General features: G+C 34.2%; 1 protein-coding gene across 2 annotated transcripts in view; it reads left to right on the forward strand.

Annotated features, from left to right (window-relative positions):
- The window catches only part of LOC136025206 (uncharacterized), a 248249-nt gene that overhangs the window by 27285 nt on the left and 201144 nt on the right, over window positions 1-19820 (forward strand). The window contains exon 3 of one of the 2 annotated variants that reach the window (XM_065701012.1): window positions 8359-8406. The exons of the other annotated variant lie outside the window; for it this stretch is intronic. Coding sequence (XP_065557084.1) covers window positions 8359-8406 — 48 coding nt within the window. The remainder of the gene's footprint in view (window positions 1-8358; window positions 8407-19820) is intronic. 2 annotated transcript variants of the gene reach the window in all.

Below are 19820 nucleotides of genomic sequence, written 5' to 3' on the forward strand. Positions count from 1 at the left end.
AGACAGACACAGCGATATGCAAACAGACGCTAAATCACACATGCACGGTGGAAGAAACACAAAAAACACACACAAAACACAAAGTCAGCCACACAAAAACACAGAGAAAAACAAAAAGACAAGGTGGGAAAAGAGACAAAAACACTAAGTCGGACACACAAGCAAACAGAGTCAGAGACACAAAAACACGAAGACAGACATTTACCCTCTTTCGTGCATGCTAGTAGGTTAGATTAACCTAACCTACAAAGTTTAGCTTAAGTTAACCTAAACTACTAGCGTGCAGGAAAAAGGAAGTGGGTTTGTCTTTGTGTTTCTGACTTTGTTTGATTATGTGTCTTACTTTGTGTTTTTGTGTGTGTTTGTTGTCTCTCTGCCACCCTGCCTGTGTGTCTGTCTCTCTGGGTTTGTGTTTTTTAACTTTTTGCCATAAAGAAAGAAATCGATCAAAAATAGGGTTTTTAAAGGTCAAATGAAAATACTTGAGAAAACACAGAAAGGGAATATTTCAAGAGAACAACCGCCTCTCTTCTTCAGCGCAAACAAAATAATGAGATCGAGGAAAAAAACAAATACGTAAAGTACGACAAAACCAATGCAAAAAACCGCCTATAAAATTAAATAAAATTCAATAAAGGACAAAAAATTAAAAGAATTAAAATCAAATACCTGAAAAACAATAAAGTGAGTTATTCGCCAATATATACGATTTGCATAAAATCCAAACAAAATTGAACTACAACCGACGGATACTAACGAACAACATGTTGCTCGTTAGTATCCGTCGTTGGCAGTTCAATTTTGCTCATATGGATTTTGGAAAAAAATCTGGGAGTTCGTATGGACTTAAAAAATCCAGCTCATGTCCTTTTGACTTTGGTAGATAAAAAGCCTGCTGACCTATTTCAGATTCTAGTAAGTCTTGATAAAACAAAATTCATTGTTTTATTCTATCACAAAATAAATAAAAGAAAAAATCGAAAGAAATTCCTGAATAATGTTAGTTCATAGATAGACCCTCATACATGTATATCCCTATCCCCTTAACTCATGTCACCTTGAATAAGGAAGCCTTGTATAAATTGATAGCATAGAAAATTTTGAATAGGCCTTGTTTATAAAGAAAACCTTACAAAAATGCTGAAATACCCATATGTAGGAATTTCCATGGAACATCGCAATCTAAAAACGAAATGACAAGTTTTTGCTGTTCAAATAAAAACAGTGGTGATTTTTAGCTTATAAATCTGTTTTTGTGGAAAAAGGTTGGAAAACCCGTAGGTGTTAAAATTTGTGTCAAAGAGTGTCATCAGGCAGTTACATTGTGCCACGCTGGGCTCAACCGCCAGGAGTCATCAAAAGAAACGCTATTGTGTTTTGTTTTTTTTTAAGTTCGAATTATTGATTCTAATGTAAACGGATACTTTTGTAGGAAAATGTTTGAAAACCATTATTGTGCCAAAGAGTGTTTTGTGCCATCCCCAGATTGCCGAGGTACCGTGACTTGCCTCGGACTAACATGTTGTACAGCTTAAATTAAAACTGGGAAGTGTTAAAAAAATCTGAAGAGCGTGGACAGAAATCTAACACTCAGTCAAAGAAAGAACATTTTTCATTAAAAGCTCTCAGAAAAATCTCTTAATATGACTTAAATATACCTGGAATTGCTTTCTATAGTGAGCCAGCCACATATTTTCACAGTGGTATGAATATGCATAGTAAAGGCTAAAAGAAATGTTGCATTTTCATTGAAACATCGCAGAGATAATCGAATGCAAAAATGCGGCTTTTTTCTTGCAGGTACATCTGATAGAGTAATAGAAACGATACACTTTCATTAAATCCTCTCAGAAATATTTCTTAATATGACTTTAATTAACATCTAATAAGAACCCTCCACCCCTCCCTCCCCGGAATTGGTTGCTATGCCCCCCACCTTTCTTTAACCCACCACGGTTTTGCTTATATTTTGTCCTTTATCCGGTTTATTCACGTTTTTTCCCTTTTCTTGAGTTTTGATTGATTTTTTTGGTATTTCAAGATTTTAGAACTTTTTTATTTATAAACTTTTATCTACAAAAAAGTCTTCATTCTTTAGATATCTTGTTCCTGGGTGAAACTTAATATATTGCACTGATGTGATTTAGATATCTATATGCAGTCTATATGCATAAGCATAGTCGTTCAAGATCGTGCATAATATAAGTGTAAAGTTCTGTGTAGTGAAATGGAAAAGAAAGACTTTTTGTTGTAGTCTATATGCATAAGCATAGTCGTTCAAGATCGCGCATGATATAAGTGTAAAGTTCTGTGTAGTGAAATGGAAAAGAAAGACTTTTGATAGTATATCAAGGTGTACCATATTCTAACCATAATGATATTATCATTTTTTGTCATCTCTGATGGCACATTCAAGTTCAAATAGAGTAAAAGACTTTACTATTAAGTAATGCAATAAGAACAATCCCCAATATTATCTGATAATACACTGAATAGGATTACTTAACAAGCAGGTTAAAATCAAATGCAATTAATTTCTAGCAACCTATTTTCTTCCTGTATGTCAATTATTATAGGGAATGAAAACACGGATTCCGTAGCTTCATCACAAATTTTCCTTTAGAAAGTATTATCTGAATGATAATATTAGAAAGGGGTTCCTAGTTTAGCCTTTTAGCGCTCCATTCTATTGAGGTGAAATATGTGTCTAATCCTAATACGGACGAAAACCTATAGATGATAATGTATCGCTGAACAAAACGCATTAAAAAATGAAATCTCTTTAGTATTATGTAAGTGCCCACATGTGCAATATTATTCCGTAACGCCCCACGAGTATGCCCTCCTCAGTTACAAGTGGTGATCCCCCACGGGCCTTGAAAAAAATGTCACGTGGCATTGCATCATACTTAACATAAGAAAACATTCCCCTATTGCATAACAATCAAAGAAATCTTAAAAAACGTCTTAGAAAAATATTGGAAAACTTCTTTAAAATGTCTTGAAGAAAAAAGTCTTAAAAACTTCTTGAAACGTTTTGAATTGTCTTGAAAGACGTCTTGAAGAAAAATTTTACAAGAAACGTCTTGGAACGTCTTGAAAAACGTTTTGAAGAAAAATGTCTTAAAAAAGTCTTGCAATGTCTTGAAACGTCTTGAAAAACATCTCATTGGTGGAATTAGTTCTACCGGGGCCCAGATAGAATTAGATACTAGGGCATCTGTAGGAACTGGTTGCTTGGGCCTCCATTAGAATCGACTACTTAACGTTGGAATTGGTTGCTAGGGCCCTTGTTGGAGTTGAAGCGTAGGTCTCTCTGTTGAAATTTGATGCTAGGGCCCTGTTTAAATTGGCTGCTATGGGGTTTTAGTGAAATTTGATGCTAGGGCTATCTTGGAATTGAGTGCTAGGGTCTCCCGTATAAATTGTTTGCTCGGATCCATCGTTGTAATTGACTGCTAGGGCAGTCAATTAGGTAGTTGGAATTATATATATACTAGGGTAGTTGGAATTATTTGCTAGGGCTTCGGTTGAATGGATGGCTAGGGGCTCCAGGATGGAAAAGGTTGCTATGGGGTTCACTGAAATTGGATGCAAGGGCCTCGATAGAATTGGATGCTAGAATCCCCATGGAATTTACTGCTAGGGCTCCCATTGGAAATGGTCGTTAGGAGCCCGCTTGAGATTTATCGCTAAGGCTCCCTCCCCGTTAGAATTGGCTGCTACGGCCCTAGGATGAATCGGTTTCTTGAGGCAGGTCAGTGGAAAAGGTTGGTATGTTAGGTTAGGGGATCTCAATGCGAAAGGCTACTAGGGGCCCAGCGTCTTGAATGTCCCCCACTAGCGGCCCCTGAAGGTTTCTGTAGCCCTTGCGGGTATTTTAAGTAATTAATCCCCGCATCTCATAGCAAATAAACCCTATTACGTAATATGCACCTGTGTCTTGAAGAAAATTAATAGCACCATCAGCTTGAGGAGGTTGCCGTTAAACTTTGTCATTATCTTAAATTTTTGAAGGAAAAAAGGAGTAGTGGCTATGTCTAATTCTAAATAGATTGAAGTGTCACTACTCCGGGGCTAGCGAATGACCAGAACATCAAAGAGAAACTTTTAATAGCTCATTTGAACGGAAATTAAATTTGTTAGTGCCCTTTTTATGTGACCAAAAAGAAAGACAGGTAGCTAGCCCCCTCCCGAAGGGCCCCCAGTCTTCTATACAAAGTTTGAGACAGGCATTTTGTTCAACATAGTTCAAAGGTCCAATTAATATAGTTTTGATGATGATAACCCCTTCCATAGTCCCTCGAGAAGGGCTATACGGGGTATCGGGCATATCGGTATCGCGCGTATCGGCATTGGGCGTTTTTGTATTGAGTGTATCGTATCGGGTATGTCGGTATCCGGTGTTTTTTTTTAATTTGGTTTTGTGCCTTATATCATGGTTGCAGTAATAGCTGCAGCTTAGTAAAGAGCAAACCACAGGCCATGGTAACGAAAAGTTGAAAAGAGCTTTTCTATAAAAACTGCCTAAAGAGAAAAAAATTTCCATATGACATTGATTCAGGAATGATAACTATCATTCTTTTGCCGTCCAGAATCAAAAAGCATTTCCAGAAATAAGTTGTTTAGGCCTAATCTTTTATGCTTCACAAATAATAAATTAAAAGATGACGATTACTATTTTTGCTGATTTCACTAATTGGCACAGCAGGACCAAAGATCTTTTACGATAAACACTACATGTCGGTAGAAGTATATTAACAAAAAAAGAAATGGGGAAATAGCTTTCTTTTGGCAAAATTTTCACGATCGGCTATTTAGGTATTGACAGAATTTAACAAATGAAAAATGTACAGAAAACGGATATAATATTTTAAGCAAAAAAAAATTATAACCGTTTTCAGTATATTTTCATTTGTTAAATTCTGTAAATGGAAAGACAGTGTAAGCCGTCCTGGCTAAGTGGTGGTACGCTGGATTGAAAATTGTTTGTCCAAGGGGTATTGGTTCGATTCCTGGCATGGCTGGCTATTTGGTTTGGGATGGGGATCAATGGGTGACTCTGTAGGCTAAGCCAGAATTGACCTAGCTCTAAATGGGTACCTGTAGAAATTTGGGGAAGGTAAGCGGGAAGGGTATGTGAAAGCACAGGATAGCTGGTCTCCAACCCTCCAATTACATTTCCTGGCTGAAGGACCACGAAACCGAGGTCAACACCACCAGTTTGGGCCTTGAGAGTCTAATGTCGTCATACTTACTTACGAAAAGGCAGTGTAGATTCTATCGTAGGCTGCATAAGCTAAATAAGGTGCCTTTTGCAAGAAAAAAAAAGCTCAGATATCGCTTTAAAAGGCTTTGTTTGCTACCTGTTATTAAGTTGAATAAACATAAAAGTAAATCCAACCCTAGTTAGTTTCAAGCATAGAGATAAAAAAGCATTGAGGCCAGATAAAAATTATTGCTGTTAACCCATAGTCATACATAATTTTTAATTTTGAAGTTGGTCGTAATTTATAGAGTTTAATAAAATGACAAGAAAATTGCTATCATCATTTATTCTTAAACCTCAAGAAAGCAGAGGAAGTAGTAGGCTAAACTATTGAGATTGCGATCATGATTTAAAATTTAAAAGATTGATCGTGATTCTGGGTGCATAGCGAAAATTAGTCTGGCCTCTATTCTTTTATGGTTGAATGCAAATTGGGTTGACAGCTTCAAAAAACTTACTCTGTGCACCTTTTAGATAAGCTATTGACAATGCTGACCCTTGAACATGACAAGGGAAAATCCCAAAGGAAAATGAAAGAGAAAATCCTATATTTCGGTTGAGAAAAATTTACTAAATTAGAATGTTTTCCACGTGATTAATAGGTTTTTTTAATGTGGAAAAACTATTTCAAGGTTTCAAAACTGTTAAATTACCACTAGTGAACATGATGCCGATATTGAGTTGATTTCCTCGCCAACTGGATTAGTGTCAGATAAAGAATAATTAAAACAAAGAATCTGTTATGAAAAACTGTAATAAATGTCAATTGTCAAAAGCCAATTCTCAGATTAATCGGTCAGGCGTAGTGCCAGCAAAATTTATGTGACGAGACAGAATTTTTATTACGGTAATACAATTGTACCTTAACAATGGTTTGGCTATTTTCGTTATTTATTTTGTCCAGCTTTTAGCTTTGACGAACGCTCAGACGTATTCCAAATTGGCCCAGCTGGAAAATATGAAGAGAAACAAAAGTAATGCTGGGATTTGCTCCAGAACAGATCCATAGCTTCTGATCGTAAATATCGACTTGAAAAAAACAACGGCCAAAAAATCAAAGGTTCAACCGAAATTTAAATTTAACTTATTATAGTCTTGAATGTTTTAAATCGTTGAACCATTTTTTCCTCAATAAATTTTTTTATATAATGGAAGCCTAGGTCTTTTTCCTAGTCTAGAGAAGGAATTTACACTGATAACCAAACGCGTCGATAATTCCTGAAATGCGAATTTCTTTGTCCTTCATCGAAGTCATAAGATAAAGGAAAAGATTAGAAATTGCTCTAAACGTAGGAATTTCATTTTTCACAGTAAAATATTAAAGGAATGAATGCCAAAAATATAACCCCTTTGGGATTGAGGATTTACTATTGTTAATTCGAAGCTGAAAGATTAAAACTTCGAAGTTTGTTTATCTTCTTCAGAATAACATTAGCATCTTCAACAAGACATATATACATATATATATATATATATATATATATATATATATATATATATATATATATATATATATATATATATATATATATATATATATATATATATATATATATATATATATATATATATATATATATAGATATATATATATATAGCCAGTTGAGAGCTAGTTTACCTTGCCTACAGAAAAAAAAGATTTCGTAAAAATTTATTCTGAAGTTGAATTTGTCTGTGTTTGTAAAGGCATTGAACGGCGTTATTTGTTTCTTAGAGTCCATTTGACTAAGATAGAGAAAAAATTAAATCTAAAAATAGAAAAAAAATGTTAAAAAAGAAAATACCCCGAGCAGGCAAAACTTTTGCTTTCAGGAGACCATGAGACAAAATTCCTTTCTTAAGAAGAGTTATAAAAAAAAAGAAAAAAAAAGAATTCGTTTGCTTACAAAAGTTTTCTTTTAACTAATTTGCTATTCATAAATTTCTTATCTTTATTTTTTACGATGGTCATGAATCATTAAACATTTATAATTAAAAATCCTTGATATTTCAGTGTGACTGGCTAAAATACACTAAATGCATATTTTATAAATGACTGTTTAATTCCACCAAAATTGGCATAAGGACTTCTGAGCCTGGTGATTGCAAATATGAGGTTAATGAAAACAATGTAAATGTCTAAAATCGGACCATGTTAATGGATGAATGATTTTCTCTTTAAGATATTGTTAAACATAGGACCCTAAAAGTAGCCTAAAGGAGAGAAAAGCTCGAATGTTTGGGTGTATATAAAACAAAACGAATGTGTATAATTAAAATACACTCAAAAAACTAAATTTATTGTCTGTGTTTATGTGGTGCATAGAGAAATGCCAAAATGGTGCATTCGGGAGGGCCCCATAGATGCTCGCCACTACCACACATTAATACAAAATACCACCCGTCTTGAGAATGACTAATAAGAAGCTCATTGTAAAGTAAATTTTTGCTACTGCATCTGCAGTAACCGGCAAACATTTATTCTGAATTCGAGTTTTTCTATGTTTGTAACGACATTGAACGGTCTTATTTGTTTCTTTCTTTAAGGCCATTTGACTGGAATGAAGAAAAATAAAATATAAAAATAAAAAATGAAAAACTTTCAAATAGAAAATACCCCGATCAGGCAAAACTTTAGCTTTCAGGATATCATAAGACGTAAATCTTTTCTTGAGAAGATTAAAAAAAATAATAATAATAAATAAAACAAATACAAAGTACCAGAGAATTAGGTTTGTTTACTAAACTTTCGTAAAGAATTTCCTGTACATAAATCAGTTATCGTTAATTTTGTACGATGGTCTTTAATGATTAAAAATTTATAATTAAAAATCCTTAATATTGCCGTGTGACTGACCCAAACGTACACCCAAAGAAACTTAACTTATTTTGTGTGTTTATATGGTGCAGAGTGAAATGCCAAAACGGTGCATTGGGGATGGCCCCATAGGTATGTAGATTACATTCATGACGTAAGTGGCGCGATCTACAGCCTAATCGACGAACGGCCTATCATTGATCATCATACTATCACATTTAAAAAGTTATTATTAGAAGGCGAATTCTTCTTTTTTTCAATTTAATCGCAAAATTACCTTTTTTGCTTTCAGAAATATTCAAACAGCCATGGAAGCCAGATTATGCTTCTGACTATTTACGTAAGTAGAATGTAGTATCTATGCTTTGTTGGGTATGTTTGAGAGGTTTCATTGCTTGACTGAATTTTTCCGGAACCTTAGATCTGGTTCAAACTTAAATGACTGATTTCTTTGCTTTTCATGACAAAAATTTTAAAAAGGCTACAAAATAAAAATCGACGAAGAAAATAACGAAATCAAATATTTTCAGATATTTGGTTAATTCGTGAACTGGTAGGTTTTGAAATAAGTCCAAGTTTTGATTCTTCCCTACAAAGCTAAACAATAATAATTTGTTTAGTAGAATCATCCCCTAAATTCAAATTCACCTACTAAGAAATTGTTTAGTTTCAATAGGATTTAATTAATACTTCCCTCTCCTTTTAGAGCAACGGTAAGCCAAACGTATTTGCTCATTTCTGGTTATAGCTGTCAATCTTTACCAGAAACATTTTCAAATCAAACAGTTCGTGGTAACGAACTGTAGTAAGGAGCGATCCGGCTCAATAGTAACCAAAACTCTAAAAAATTGAATTTTGATATCAATAGCTACATCAAAAGAATCGCATTTTAATGCTGATTTTAAATATATAAGTTTCATCAAGTTTAGTCTTACCCATCAAAAGTTACGAGCCTGGGAAAATTTGCCTTATTTCGGAAAATAGGGGAAAACACCCCCTAAAAGTCGTAGGATCTTAACGAAAATGACACCATCAGATTCAGCGTATCAGAGAACCCTACTGTAGAAGTTTCAAGCACCTATCTACAAAAATGTGGAATTTTGCATTTTTTGCCAGAAGACAAATCACGGGTGCGTGTTTATTTGTTTGTTTTTTTGTTGTTTTTTTTTTCCCCAGGGGTCATCGTATCGACCAAGTGGTCCTAGAATGTCGCAAGAGGGCTCATTCTAACGTAAATGAAAAGTTCTAGTGCCCTTTTTAAGTGACCAAAAAAATTGGAGGGCATCTAGGCCCCCTCCCACGCTCATTTTTTTCCTAAAGTCAACGGATCAAAATTTTGAGATAGCCATTTTGTTCAGCATAGTCGAAAATCATAATAACTATGTATTTGGGGGTGACTTACTCCCCCACAGTTCCTGGGGGAGGGGCTGCAAGTTACAAACTTCAACCAGTTTTTACATATAATAATGGTTATTGGGAAGTGTACAGACGTTTTCAGGGGGATTTTTTTGGTTTTGGGGGTAGGGTTGAGGGAGGGGGCTATGTGGGAGGATCTTTCCTTGGAGAAATATGCCATGGGGGAAAAAATTCAATGAAAAGGGCGCAGGACGAATCTGGTCACGTTAGAAAAAAACGTCAAATTCAGAGCTTAACATACAATGCTGGGTGTTTGGAGCCTCTCTATTATGGAGTATAATTTGAAAATAACACAACTATACGAGCGATAAAACATATATACCACAACCATAACTCAACTAACGAAAGAACTGCTAAGAGATAACACAACTATAAAGCGAAAACAGGTGAAAACTAACGGGAAAATAAACGAACTAAGAGGTGGAAGGGGCCCAGAGAAAAAATATAATCATTTTTCAATTTTGAGCCTAACTTCCGCAAAGGAGTAATAATGTCAGAAGCCCCGAAATACCGAATTATTTTCTTTTCAAACAGTTCGTGGTAAAGAACTGTAGTAAGGGCGACCCGGCTCAATAGTAAACGGAACTCTAAAAAACGGAATTTTGATGCTAAAAGATACATCAAAAGAATCGAATTTTCACGCTGATTCTAAATATATAAGTTCCAATTAATTTAGTCTTTGTCATCAAAGTTACGAGCCTGAGAAAATTTGCCCTATTTTGGAAAAAAGGGGGAAACATCCCCTAAAAGTCATAAAATCTTAACGAAAATCACACTATCGCATTCGGCATATCAGAGAACTCTATAGCAAAAATTTCAAGCTCCTATCTAAAAAAATGTGGAATTTCATATTTTTTGCAAGAAGACAAATCACGGGTGCGTGTTTATTTGTTTGTTTGTTGTTGTTTTTTTCTTTTCCCCAGGGGTCATCGTATCGACCAGGTGGTCTTAGAGTGTCGCAAGAGGGCTCATTTCTTACGGAAATGAAAAGTTCTAGTGCCCTTTTAAGTGATAAAAAATTGGAGGGCAAATAGGCCCCCTCCCACGCTAATTTTTTTCCAAAAGTCAACAGATTAAAATTTTAAGATAGCCATTTTGTTCCGCATAGTCGAAAACCATAATAACTATGTCTTTGGGAATGACTTACTCCCCCACAATTCCTGGGGGAGGGGCTGCAAGTTACAAACTTTGACCAGTGTTTACATATAGTAATGGTTATTGGGAAGTGTACAGACGTTTTAGCCAAAAAAAAATTAATATACTAATTTCATTTCAATAATTTATGTGCGGAGAGCCAAAATCAAACATGCATTAATTCAAAAACGTTCAGAAATTAAATAAAAAAAAACTAGTTTTTTAAATGAAAGTAAGGAGCGACATTAAAACTTAAAACGAACAGAAATTACTCCGTATATGAAATGGGTTGTCCCCTCCGCAGTCCCTCGCTCTTTACGCTAAAGTTTGACTCTTTGCCACAATTCTACTTTTTAAAACAATTAAAAACTTTAGCCTAAAGAGCGAGGGACTGCGGAGGGGACAACCCATTTCATATACGGAGTAATTTCTGTTCGTTTTAAGTTTTAATGTCGCTCCTTACTTTCATTTAAAAAAACTAGTTTTTTTTATTTAATCTCTTGTAGTAATCTGCAGTTGTTTCGTGCTTTTATAAGATGTTGTTATAAACACAAGAACGGCTTAAGACTCAGGAATATTGATCACAGAAATTACGAATCACCTGGACCCATAGAACATCTCCTATTGTGAGATGTTGATTAGCAGGAGTTAGAAAATATCACATCAATTTTCAATTACTAAACCGGTAAAATCTGGCTTAACTTGCCATAAGCATAGAAATGGCATTAACGTTTCGGTTGGTAAAAAAAAACCTGTTTATTTGATTGAAGTTTCCTACCTTTAATTCACCAAGTTTACTATAATAAACAAAAAAAAATCCTAGTGCGTATTTTCTATTAACATTGATTATTAATTTAGTATTTCTTGATTTTAAGAAATAATATATTAGCCATTAGCTCAGAGATTAGAAGAGTAATAGCAAAAGAAAACAGTCAATCAAAGTAACCTGACATATGGTGGCTAAAAATTAAGGGCATATTAACCAAGATTAGAGGAGCTGTTTTGAAAGGCTAGTATTTAGTTCAAGTAGCCACTTCAGAAGTAACATGGATGTCGCAAATTCACCAATTTTCATTAAATTTTTCTTCAAACCTCTATAAAATAATCCTAATTGAAAAACAATTACGTTTGATTTTTTTTCCTCGGGTCAAGAAAAAGTTAAAGGCGAGTCAAAAATAACAGATTTGGTAGAAACATTCCCAAATTAAGATGACAATGTTTCATATCAATCTGCCACGTTAAATAAAAATTTTGCTTTTCTTTAGTTTTTGTGTCAAGGATTTTTTTTTACAATCACCAAAAGAGCATTGACAAATTTGTCTTTTTATAATTTGTCGTTGGAAAGAGAACTAATATGTTTTTTGTCATTGCAAAAGTAATATTTTTTGCTTTGATTGTGCAAAAAAGGTTTTATAGCTTTTTTTGTCGCCGGAAAATGTCCTTAGCCTTACATGTCATTACAAGACGCTTTCTAATTTTTGGGTTTTCGGTAAACCAAAAAGTTAAAATGTCAGTTGTTTTTTGTTTTGTTTTTTTCGTAATATGGTAATTGTTGTACAAGAAATCGATTTGTTTGCTGAGGTTAGAGTTGTCTCAAAGAAACGAAAACATTCTGACACTAACCGACCCCCCCTCTACCGATGGATGTGGCCTTCGATTTCTGCTAGTCAGTTGACGATTTATGAGTAATCTGCTATCTAAGTTATCTGACGCAAATATTGTGGTTACTTCTTATGGGAAGCTACTCCAAGTGGCGACGGATCGTCAGGGAAACCTCTTTTCAGGTGTTCCTGAAGGATCTATGCATGCATTTGTAACACACTAACTTAGTTATAACACCACATCGAAAGGGTTTTGAATAGATATCAGGGGTTTGTCATCAAGGTATTCAAAAGCTGATGAGCGAGCTGCCAGAGCAAGTTGGAGGAGCAATATGAACTTTTTGAGCACTGGCAAATAGAGAGGATGTATATTACGTGACTGGTCTGATGGAGAAGTCGAGTTGGAACCATCAGAGAGGAGACTTTTGCTTCTTGGGGTAACTTCTAGATTCGTTCAGCAGGAGGACCTCTCTCTGCTGAGATATCCAGCCCATATACGATATGAAGATCGAAGAACGTTTAGTGTATCCAATTCTAATTTTTACCTTTCCTTTGAAGATAAAACCAGGACGGGTTTCCTTGTCTGGCATTGTGTGTGTGTGTATCTGACTCTTTATTTTTGTAGGTGTTCTCTCTCTCTCTCTCTCTCTCTCTCTCTCTCTCTCTCTCTCTCTCTCTCTCTCTCTCTCTCCTCTCTCTCTCCCTCTCTCTCTCTCTCTCTCTCTCTAACTATACCTGTATTTCAGAGCAGCTAATTGCCTGTCTCTCTCACTCTGTCAACATAATAAGCTGATTCTTTCGTTGTATCTATTAAAATTCAAATTCTATTTTTAAGAGTTTTGGTGACTATTGTACCGAGTCAAGCCTTACTTACAGTTCGTTACCGCTAACTGTTTGATAGGCATATATTTGAAAGGAAAAGAAAGTATTGAGTTGTACTTAGACCATTAAGTCTAAATTCTTTATATGTAATAAGTTCATGTAAACTTGCTGATGCTGAAAAAAATTCATTTAAATTAAAAGCTACTAAATCATTTAAATGATTCAGCTATTAATATAAAAATACTATTCAAATATGTTAAGATTCTATTAAATTGCAAATGAAACTCTATCTTTTGGAGGGATAAGGGAGTTCGCAGCGCCACAAGAATTTGTTTTAATAAGCATTGTCTCCTGTTAGACAACCTCTATTTGTTTAATTTTTGTTCCGTCATTCTAGCAGCGACAGCATAATGCTTCTGGGCACACAGATAGAGGGTGTAATTAGAGCTATTAGCCCCTCGAGCTGTTATTATGCGCTAATGACGCAATAGCGTACTTGTATAGTACACTTATCTAATAGGGAATGTTTTCAGGTGTTTATTACGTAATAAGGCATGTTTGCTTTTGCAGGTTGCACACTGGAGGATGTTCATGATTTCTTTGAATGTTACATAATAGGCTTCGGGGTGTTGGGTAATATGCTTTGTTAGGGTCCACTAGTCAAGCAAGGAAGTTTTTTGAAGAAATTTTTCTTTAAGAGGTTTTTTCCAAGACGCTTTAAGACATTTCAAGACTCCTTTAAAACATTTTTTCTTCATGACGTGTCAAAACATTTCAAGACATTTTCAAGACGTTTAAAGACATTTCAGGGCATTTTTAATACTTTTTCTTCCAGACGTTTTTCAAGACGTTTTAATAAATTTCAAGACGTTTTTTAAGGCATTTTTTCATTAAGAAGTTTTCTTAATAATTTCTTAGTTTTTACGTAATAGGAGAATATATACTTATGTTAAGGATGACGCAATCATACATGGCATCCTAAAATTCAAGCCCGCGGAGAAATCCCTGCTTGCAACTGAGAATGAAAGACACGTGGATGTTAAGTAATGGTGACGTACACTTGGGGGCCACGTAATAACGGTGAACACGTGGGATGTAATGCAACCTTAAAAGTTGGTGTTATACAATGATGGGGACACTTGTATGTTACGAAATGACAGCGAACGCGTGGGGTGTTACGTAATGACGAAAGCACATGTGCGTGTTACACAGTGACAGCTCAGAAGTGGGGTATTTCGTATTGATGGCACAAACTGGGGATCTGATGCAATCTTACACGTCGATTTTACCTAGTAACGACAAACACATTGGTGTTACATAATACCTAAGAGATTTTTTCTTCTGGATCATTTTTTTTGAAGGTTTTTTCTCTGGCAACCTTAAGGTTTTCGTTACCCCTAGGATTCATAAGGGTCATTTCCATCCAGTGTAATGGGACCCTGGATAATTGGACTATAAAAATCTCTCTAACATTATGTTTCAGGAAACAGATTCTACGAAATAACCAATTCCTCATGCAAAAAGAATCCCATGTTCGGTTTATTGGCTCAACTAATTAATTTCGAACCCTTTTTGCATGAGAGCAAATAAGCATTCCAGTGCTTTGATTTTTGTTCCATTAGATAGACCTGCCTATTTTAGGGTTATTATTGTTCTAACAGGACCTAGACAGATTAAGATAGTCATTGAATCAATGAGTTGTCACATATCTTCGACGTTTGATATTCTATTTTGTAAATTTATTACATCCCACATTTTATCCTAGAACAAGTAATCTAAAAGATACAAGCTTTATCGTAAATCCTGTTTTATGAATAAAAAACGAATTTACGAAGCATTATTAAAACATAGGAAAAAGCAGTTGAAACCCAGCATTGAAAAAAACAAAACTTGAAAAAAGTAAAAAGAACCATGCAATTAAAGAACGGTGAGGGTCCTAGCAAGCAATTTCAAATGGAGAGGGGATGCAAGAAACAAATTTAACCCATATTAAGGGCTATTTCTGAGAGTTATTAATGAAAATCCCACGTTTTTTAACCCAAGACTATGCATATTTACACCACCGTGACAGGAAAATTGAGAGGAAAATTTTCAAGTAAGGCAACCCGTAGTCAACCTGCGTGTGTTCCCCAGCGAGAACCTCCAACCGGTACGACTCTAGTTCGGCATTTGTGAAGGGACACACATGCACGGAAAGGTGTAGCATAAATGGCAGACAGTAACAACGGCAATCAAAGGGATAAAATTAACCCTTGACTGGGCTGCCCACTTAATTCAACAATCTGTCTTGGCTTTTTTCTACCATTGGCCATGACTTTGACTTTTCCCACAACTATTCCCTCTTTTTTAAATTCAAATCAATTCCAAAGGGGGGATTGTTAGAGGTATAGTTTTATTTGCGCTCTAGATCACGTTGTACAAAGCTTCTATAAGCAAAAATGATGGAAAATGCCGCATTGCTCTGATGCAATCTTTTTGACTAAAAAAGAATAATTTTAAACCCTTTATTTCGTAGGATTACCTGCACCTTTTGGAAGCGTAGCACTACCGTACGGGAAGTGAATCGGTTGAACCGCGGGGAAAGCCAGCAGATTCGAAGGTGGAACCGTTGTAACCAGGGTCAGAAGCGGGGGAAGCGGAATTGGATATCACTTTATAAATAAAAAACAAATATCAAAAATATCTTAGTACTGTTGAGGAATGATGAGGGGCAGACATGGTATGCGGTGGTACACTGGTTGCTTAATTTATAGGTAGTCTTACAGAGTAAACAGTTAATATAGATATTCATTTTGGTAAAAAGAAGCCTGTCCCACAGCAAAGCAGCGTTTTCAAGCATTTTGTGGTGTAAAACGATTCTAGACAAAAGAATTCCAAAAAGGTATTGTGTGAAACTTCTGAGATAGTCTAGTGATTTAAAATTACTGAAAAAGCTATAGGCGTATTGAGCGTCAAGTTTCAGAGGCAGTAATGCCGAAAGGTGGTGGATTCGTATCAAAAGGTGCAGGAAGTCCTGAGAAATAAACGGTTAACATAGACATCTATTTTAGGCAAAAGGTGTCTTCCCCAGCAAAGCGGTATTTCCAGCTGATTTGTAGTACAAAACAACAGTTATAGCCCAAAGAAGGCCAAAATCGATTTTGTGAAAATTCTGAGATTAATTATGAGAATTGATAAAAAATTTGTTATTTTTCATTAGGTAACACTCAAGCGTGTAAGATTGCACAACATCCCATGTGTGCGCCATCATTGCGTAATACCCCACATGTGTGATTTTACTACGTAGCACCCTCTTTATACCTCTCCCGTCATTACCATCCACACCCCCTTTGGACTCTCATTACGTAACACTCGCGTGCTCCCCAGTATTGCGTAACACCCCCTCGTAATATTGCGTCAAATGCCACGTGTGCACCGTCATTACTAGACACCTCTAGTGTTCGACACCATTACGTAGCACCCACGTGTTTGCCCTCCTCAGCTCCAACCAGGTATTTCCACACGAGCTCCAAGTATAGCATATCACGTGTGAATACGTCATCCTTAACATAAGTAAGCACTCTCCTTTTACGTAAGAACTAAAGAAATCATGAAGAAAAACGCCTTGAAGAAAAAATGTCTTTAAAAAAGCCTTGAAAGATATTGACATGTCTTGAAAAACGTCTATGTAATTACGTAGGTGAACTATACACCTGCGCTATTGCGTCAAGTGTGCATAATAACGTCTTGAGGGGCTAGTAGATCAATTAATTTATCCCTTATGTGTATGCCCGCAAGCATTAAGCTGTCACTACTCATTCTCAGTAATTTCAGTTCATTTTAAGCTTGAACTTTAATTTAATTGTAATTTCTGGTGAATTAAAGTTTCGAACGCCCTTTTTTCCTTTTCATGGAAATACTTTGCCATTTTTGTCTCTTTTTGCTTTTCCTGTTTTTTTTTTGCAATATATTTTTTTCTCTTTTTCCGTATTTATCTGCTCTCTTTAAGAGATCAATTACCGTATATATATATATATATATATATATATATATATATATATATATATATATATATATATATATATATATATATATATATATATATATATATATATACATATATATATATATATATATATATATATATATATATATATATATATATATATATATATATATATATATATATATATATATATCTATCTATCTATATATACATATATATATATATATATATATATATATATATATATATATATATATATATATATATATATATATGTATGGATGTATATATATATATATATATATATATATATATATATATATATATATATATATATATATATATGTATGGATGTATATATATATATATATATATATATATATATATATATATATATATATATATATATATATATATATATATATTATATATATATATATATATATATATATATATATATATATATATATATATATATATATATATATATATATATATATATATATATATATATATATATATATATATATTTATATATATTTATATATATATATATATATACTGAAGAAATACTTTTTAAAACTTTTAATATTAAAATAAATGACAATGATAAAAAGTTCCCTTTCCTATATTGGACTGTAAAATTTCATAAGAATCCCCCTAGAACACGGTTTATTGTTGGAGCAGCTAAATGTCCAACCCGCATTGCTGCTACTGACCTCTCTTTAATTTTAAAGGAAATTGTAAATAAACTTAAAACCTATTGTTCTGGTATTAAAAAGTTTTCGAATTTTAATCCCTATTGGAGTGTTAATAATTCACTGCAGGTGATAGAGTCTTTAACAATGGTTTCAGCTAAAAGAATTGAGTCTTTCGATTTTGCGACAATGTATACTAATTTATCACTTAATGTAGTGTTAGATAATTTAAAAACTGTTATCAAGAAATTCTTTCCTCTTATCTAGTAAAAGGCTCTTAAAAATAGACACTTATATTAAAAAACTATATGGACAAATTGTTTTAATACCACAGGTAATTTGAGATGTTACAGCTTGGATATGATTTTTGAGTTATTGGAATTTGTTTTATACAATACTTATATAAGATTTGATGGTGATTTGTACAAGCAAATCGTGGGAATTCCCAAGGGGGGGAATGCCATCCCATTTATAGCTGACTTGTTTTTAAGTCAACTAGATTATAAATATATGATGGATAAGAATAATCCAAATACTTTAAAACATGTTTTTTCAAATAATAAAAGATATTTAGATGATATTTTGGTCTTAAATTGTAAGGATTTCATTGATATTTCTAAAAATATATATCCATCAGAGCTTACTTTTGAACTTAGTCATGGCGCTCCTCATGAAGATTATTTCTTAGATTTAAATGTTAATATTAGTGATAATAATAAATTAAGTTTTAAAATGTATAATAAAACGGATGATTTTGATTTTGAAGTGATTAGTTTCCCATTCCCTGAAAGTAATATACACTCAAATGTCACATATTCTGCGTTTTTCAGACAGTTACTTCGTTATGCAAGGATTTGTAGTAATTATATTGATTTTAAAAATAGATGTAAAATCTTAAGCCAAAAATTGATATAAAGAGGTTTTTCTACAAATAAATAAACTTGGCAATTTAAAAAATTTAGTTTTCATTATAACGAACTTTTAAATAAATATCAAAAGAATTATCTGGAAATACTTAAAGAAATGTTCAACTTATTTCGGAGGTTCGACAAATGATGATGCAGCCCCATTTATTTTGAATTGTGTTTCTAATAGAGCGGATTTTCTTAAAAAATAGCCACATGGTAAAGATGAATTTTATAAGTCCTGTTGTGGCGCAGCGGATTTGACCTTGGTAATACGGGACCCAGAGATTGAATCAAGCTGCAGGAAGGCACTACAGGGCCGACGCAGGGACCTTAGTAGTCAAGAAGCGTCTTAATTCTTAAATAATAATAATAATGAATTTTATAATTATTTTGTTCTTTAATTTTTTTTTTGCAATGTGTTAATACTTGTGATTTGGTAAATTTTATCATATTTAGTTTACCTATTGTTGCTAAAAAGAGGGATATATTAACAGGACATGCTTCTTTTGGTGTTACTTGGTTGTTTTACATTTGCTGGTTTTTTTTTCATAGGCATGTATTTTGGGGTTGATACCTGACATGGGGATGCCATGGATATTCTGTGGCAGCCACAACACTTGGCTGGGTAGAGAATTTAAAGTGGCGAAACCCTATAGGCCAGTGTATTCTCCTGATGAGCCCTTGTGTTGGGTTGTTGCCTCTGAATTATTTGTCTTTATTATTTTTTCTATTGTTTGGTAAATGACGACTTATACTTATTGACGACATGACTGCCTGTCCATGGATTATTCTTTATGGTTGATTTTGTTTGGCTATGCTGTTTAACCTATGTGATTGTATGGATGAGTAGGGTTAAGGCCTCATTCAAGTGCTGGTCTATATTAATCACTAATTTAGGAAAACAGTCTTCCTTTTCTCCTTCTGTCTCTATCTTTTTTTTATGTGTTTGTGCTGTTGCATTGGTGATTTTTCTTTTCATGATATATATATATATATATACTAGCTGTTGGGGTGGCGCTTCGCGCCACCCCAACACCTAGTTGGTGGGGGCGCTTCGCGCCCCCCCCCCCAAGCCCCCCCGCGCGCGTAAGTCGTTACGCGCCATAATAGTTACGCGCCATTGTAGTTGTGTCCCTATGTCCCACCTGTGAATATAGATAGATATATATATATATGGTTTTAACTACGTA

Source organism: Artemia franciscana, chromosome 3, assembly GCF_032884065.1.
Source record: "Artemia franciscana chromosome 3, ASM3288406v1, whole genome shotgun sequence".
Taxonomy (NCBI): domain Eukaryota; kingdom Metazoa; phylum Arthropoda; class Branchiopoda; order Anostraca; family Artemiidae; genus Artemia; species Artemia franciscana.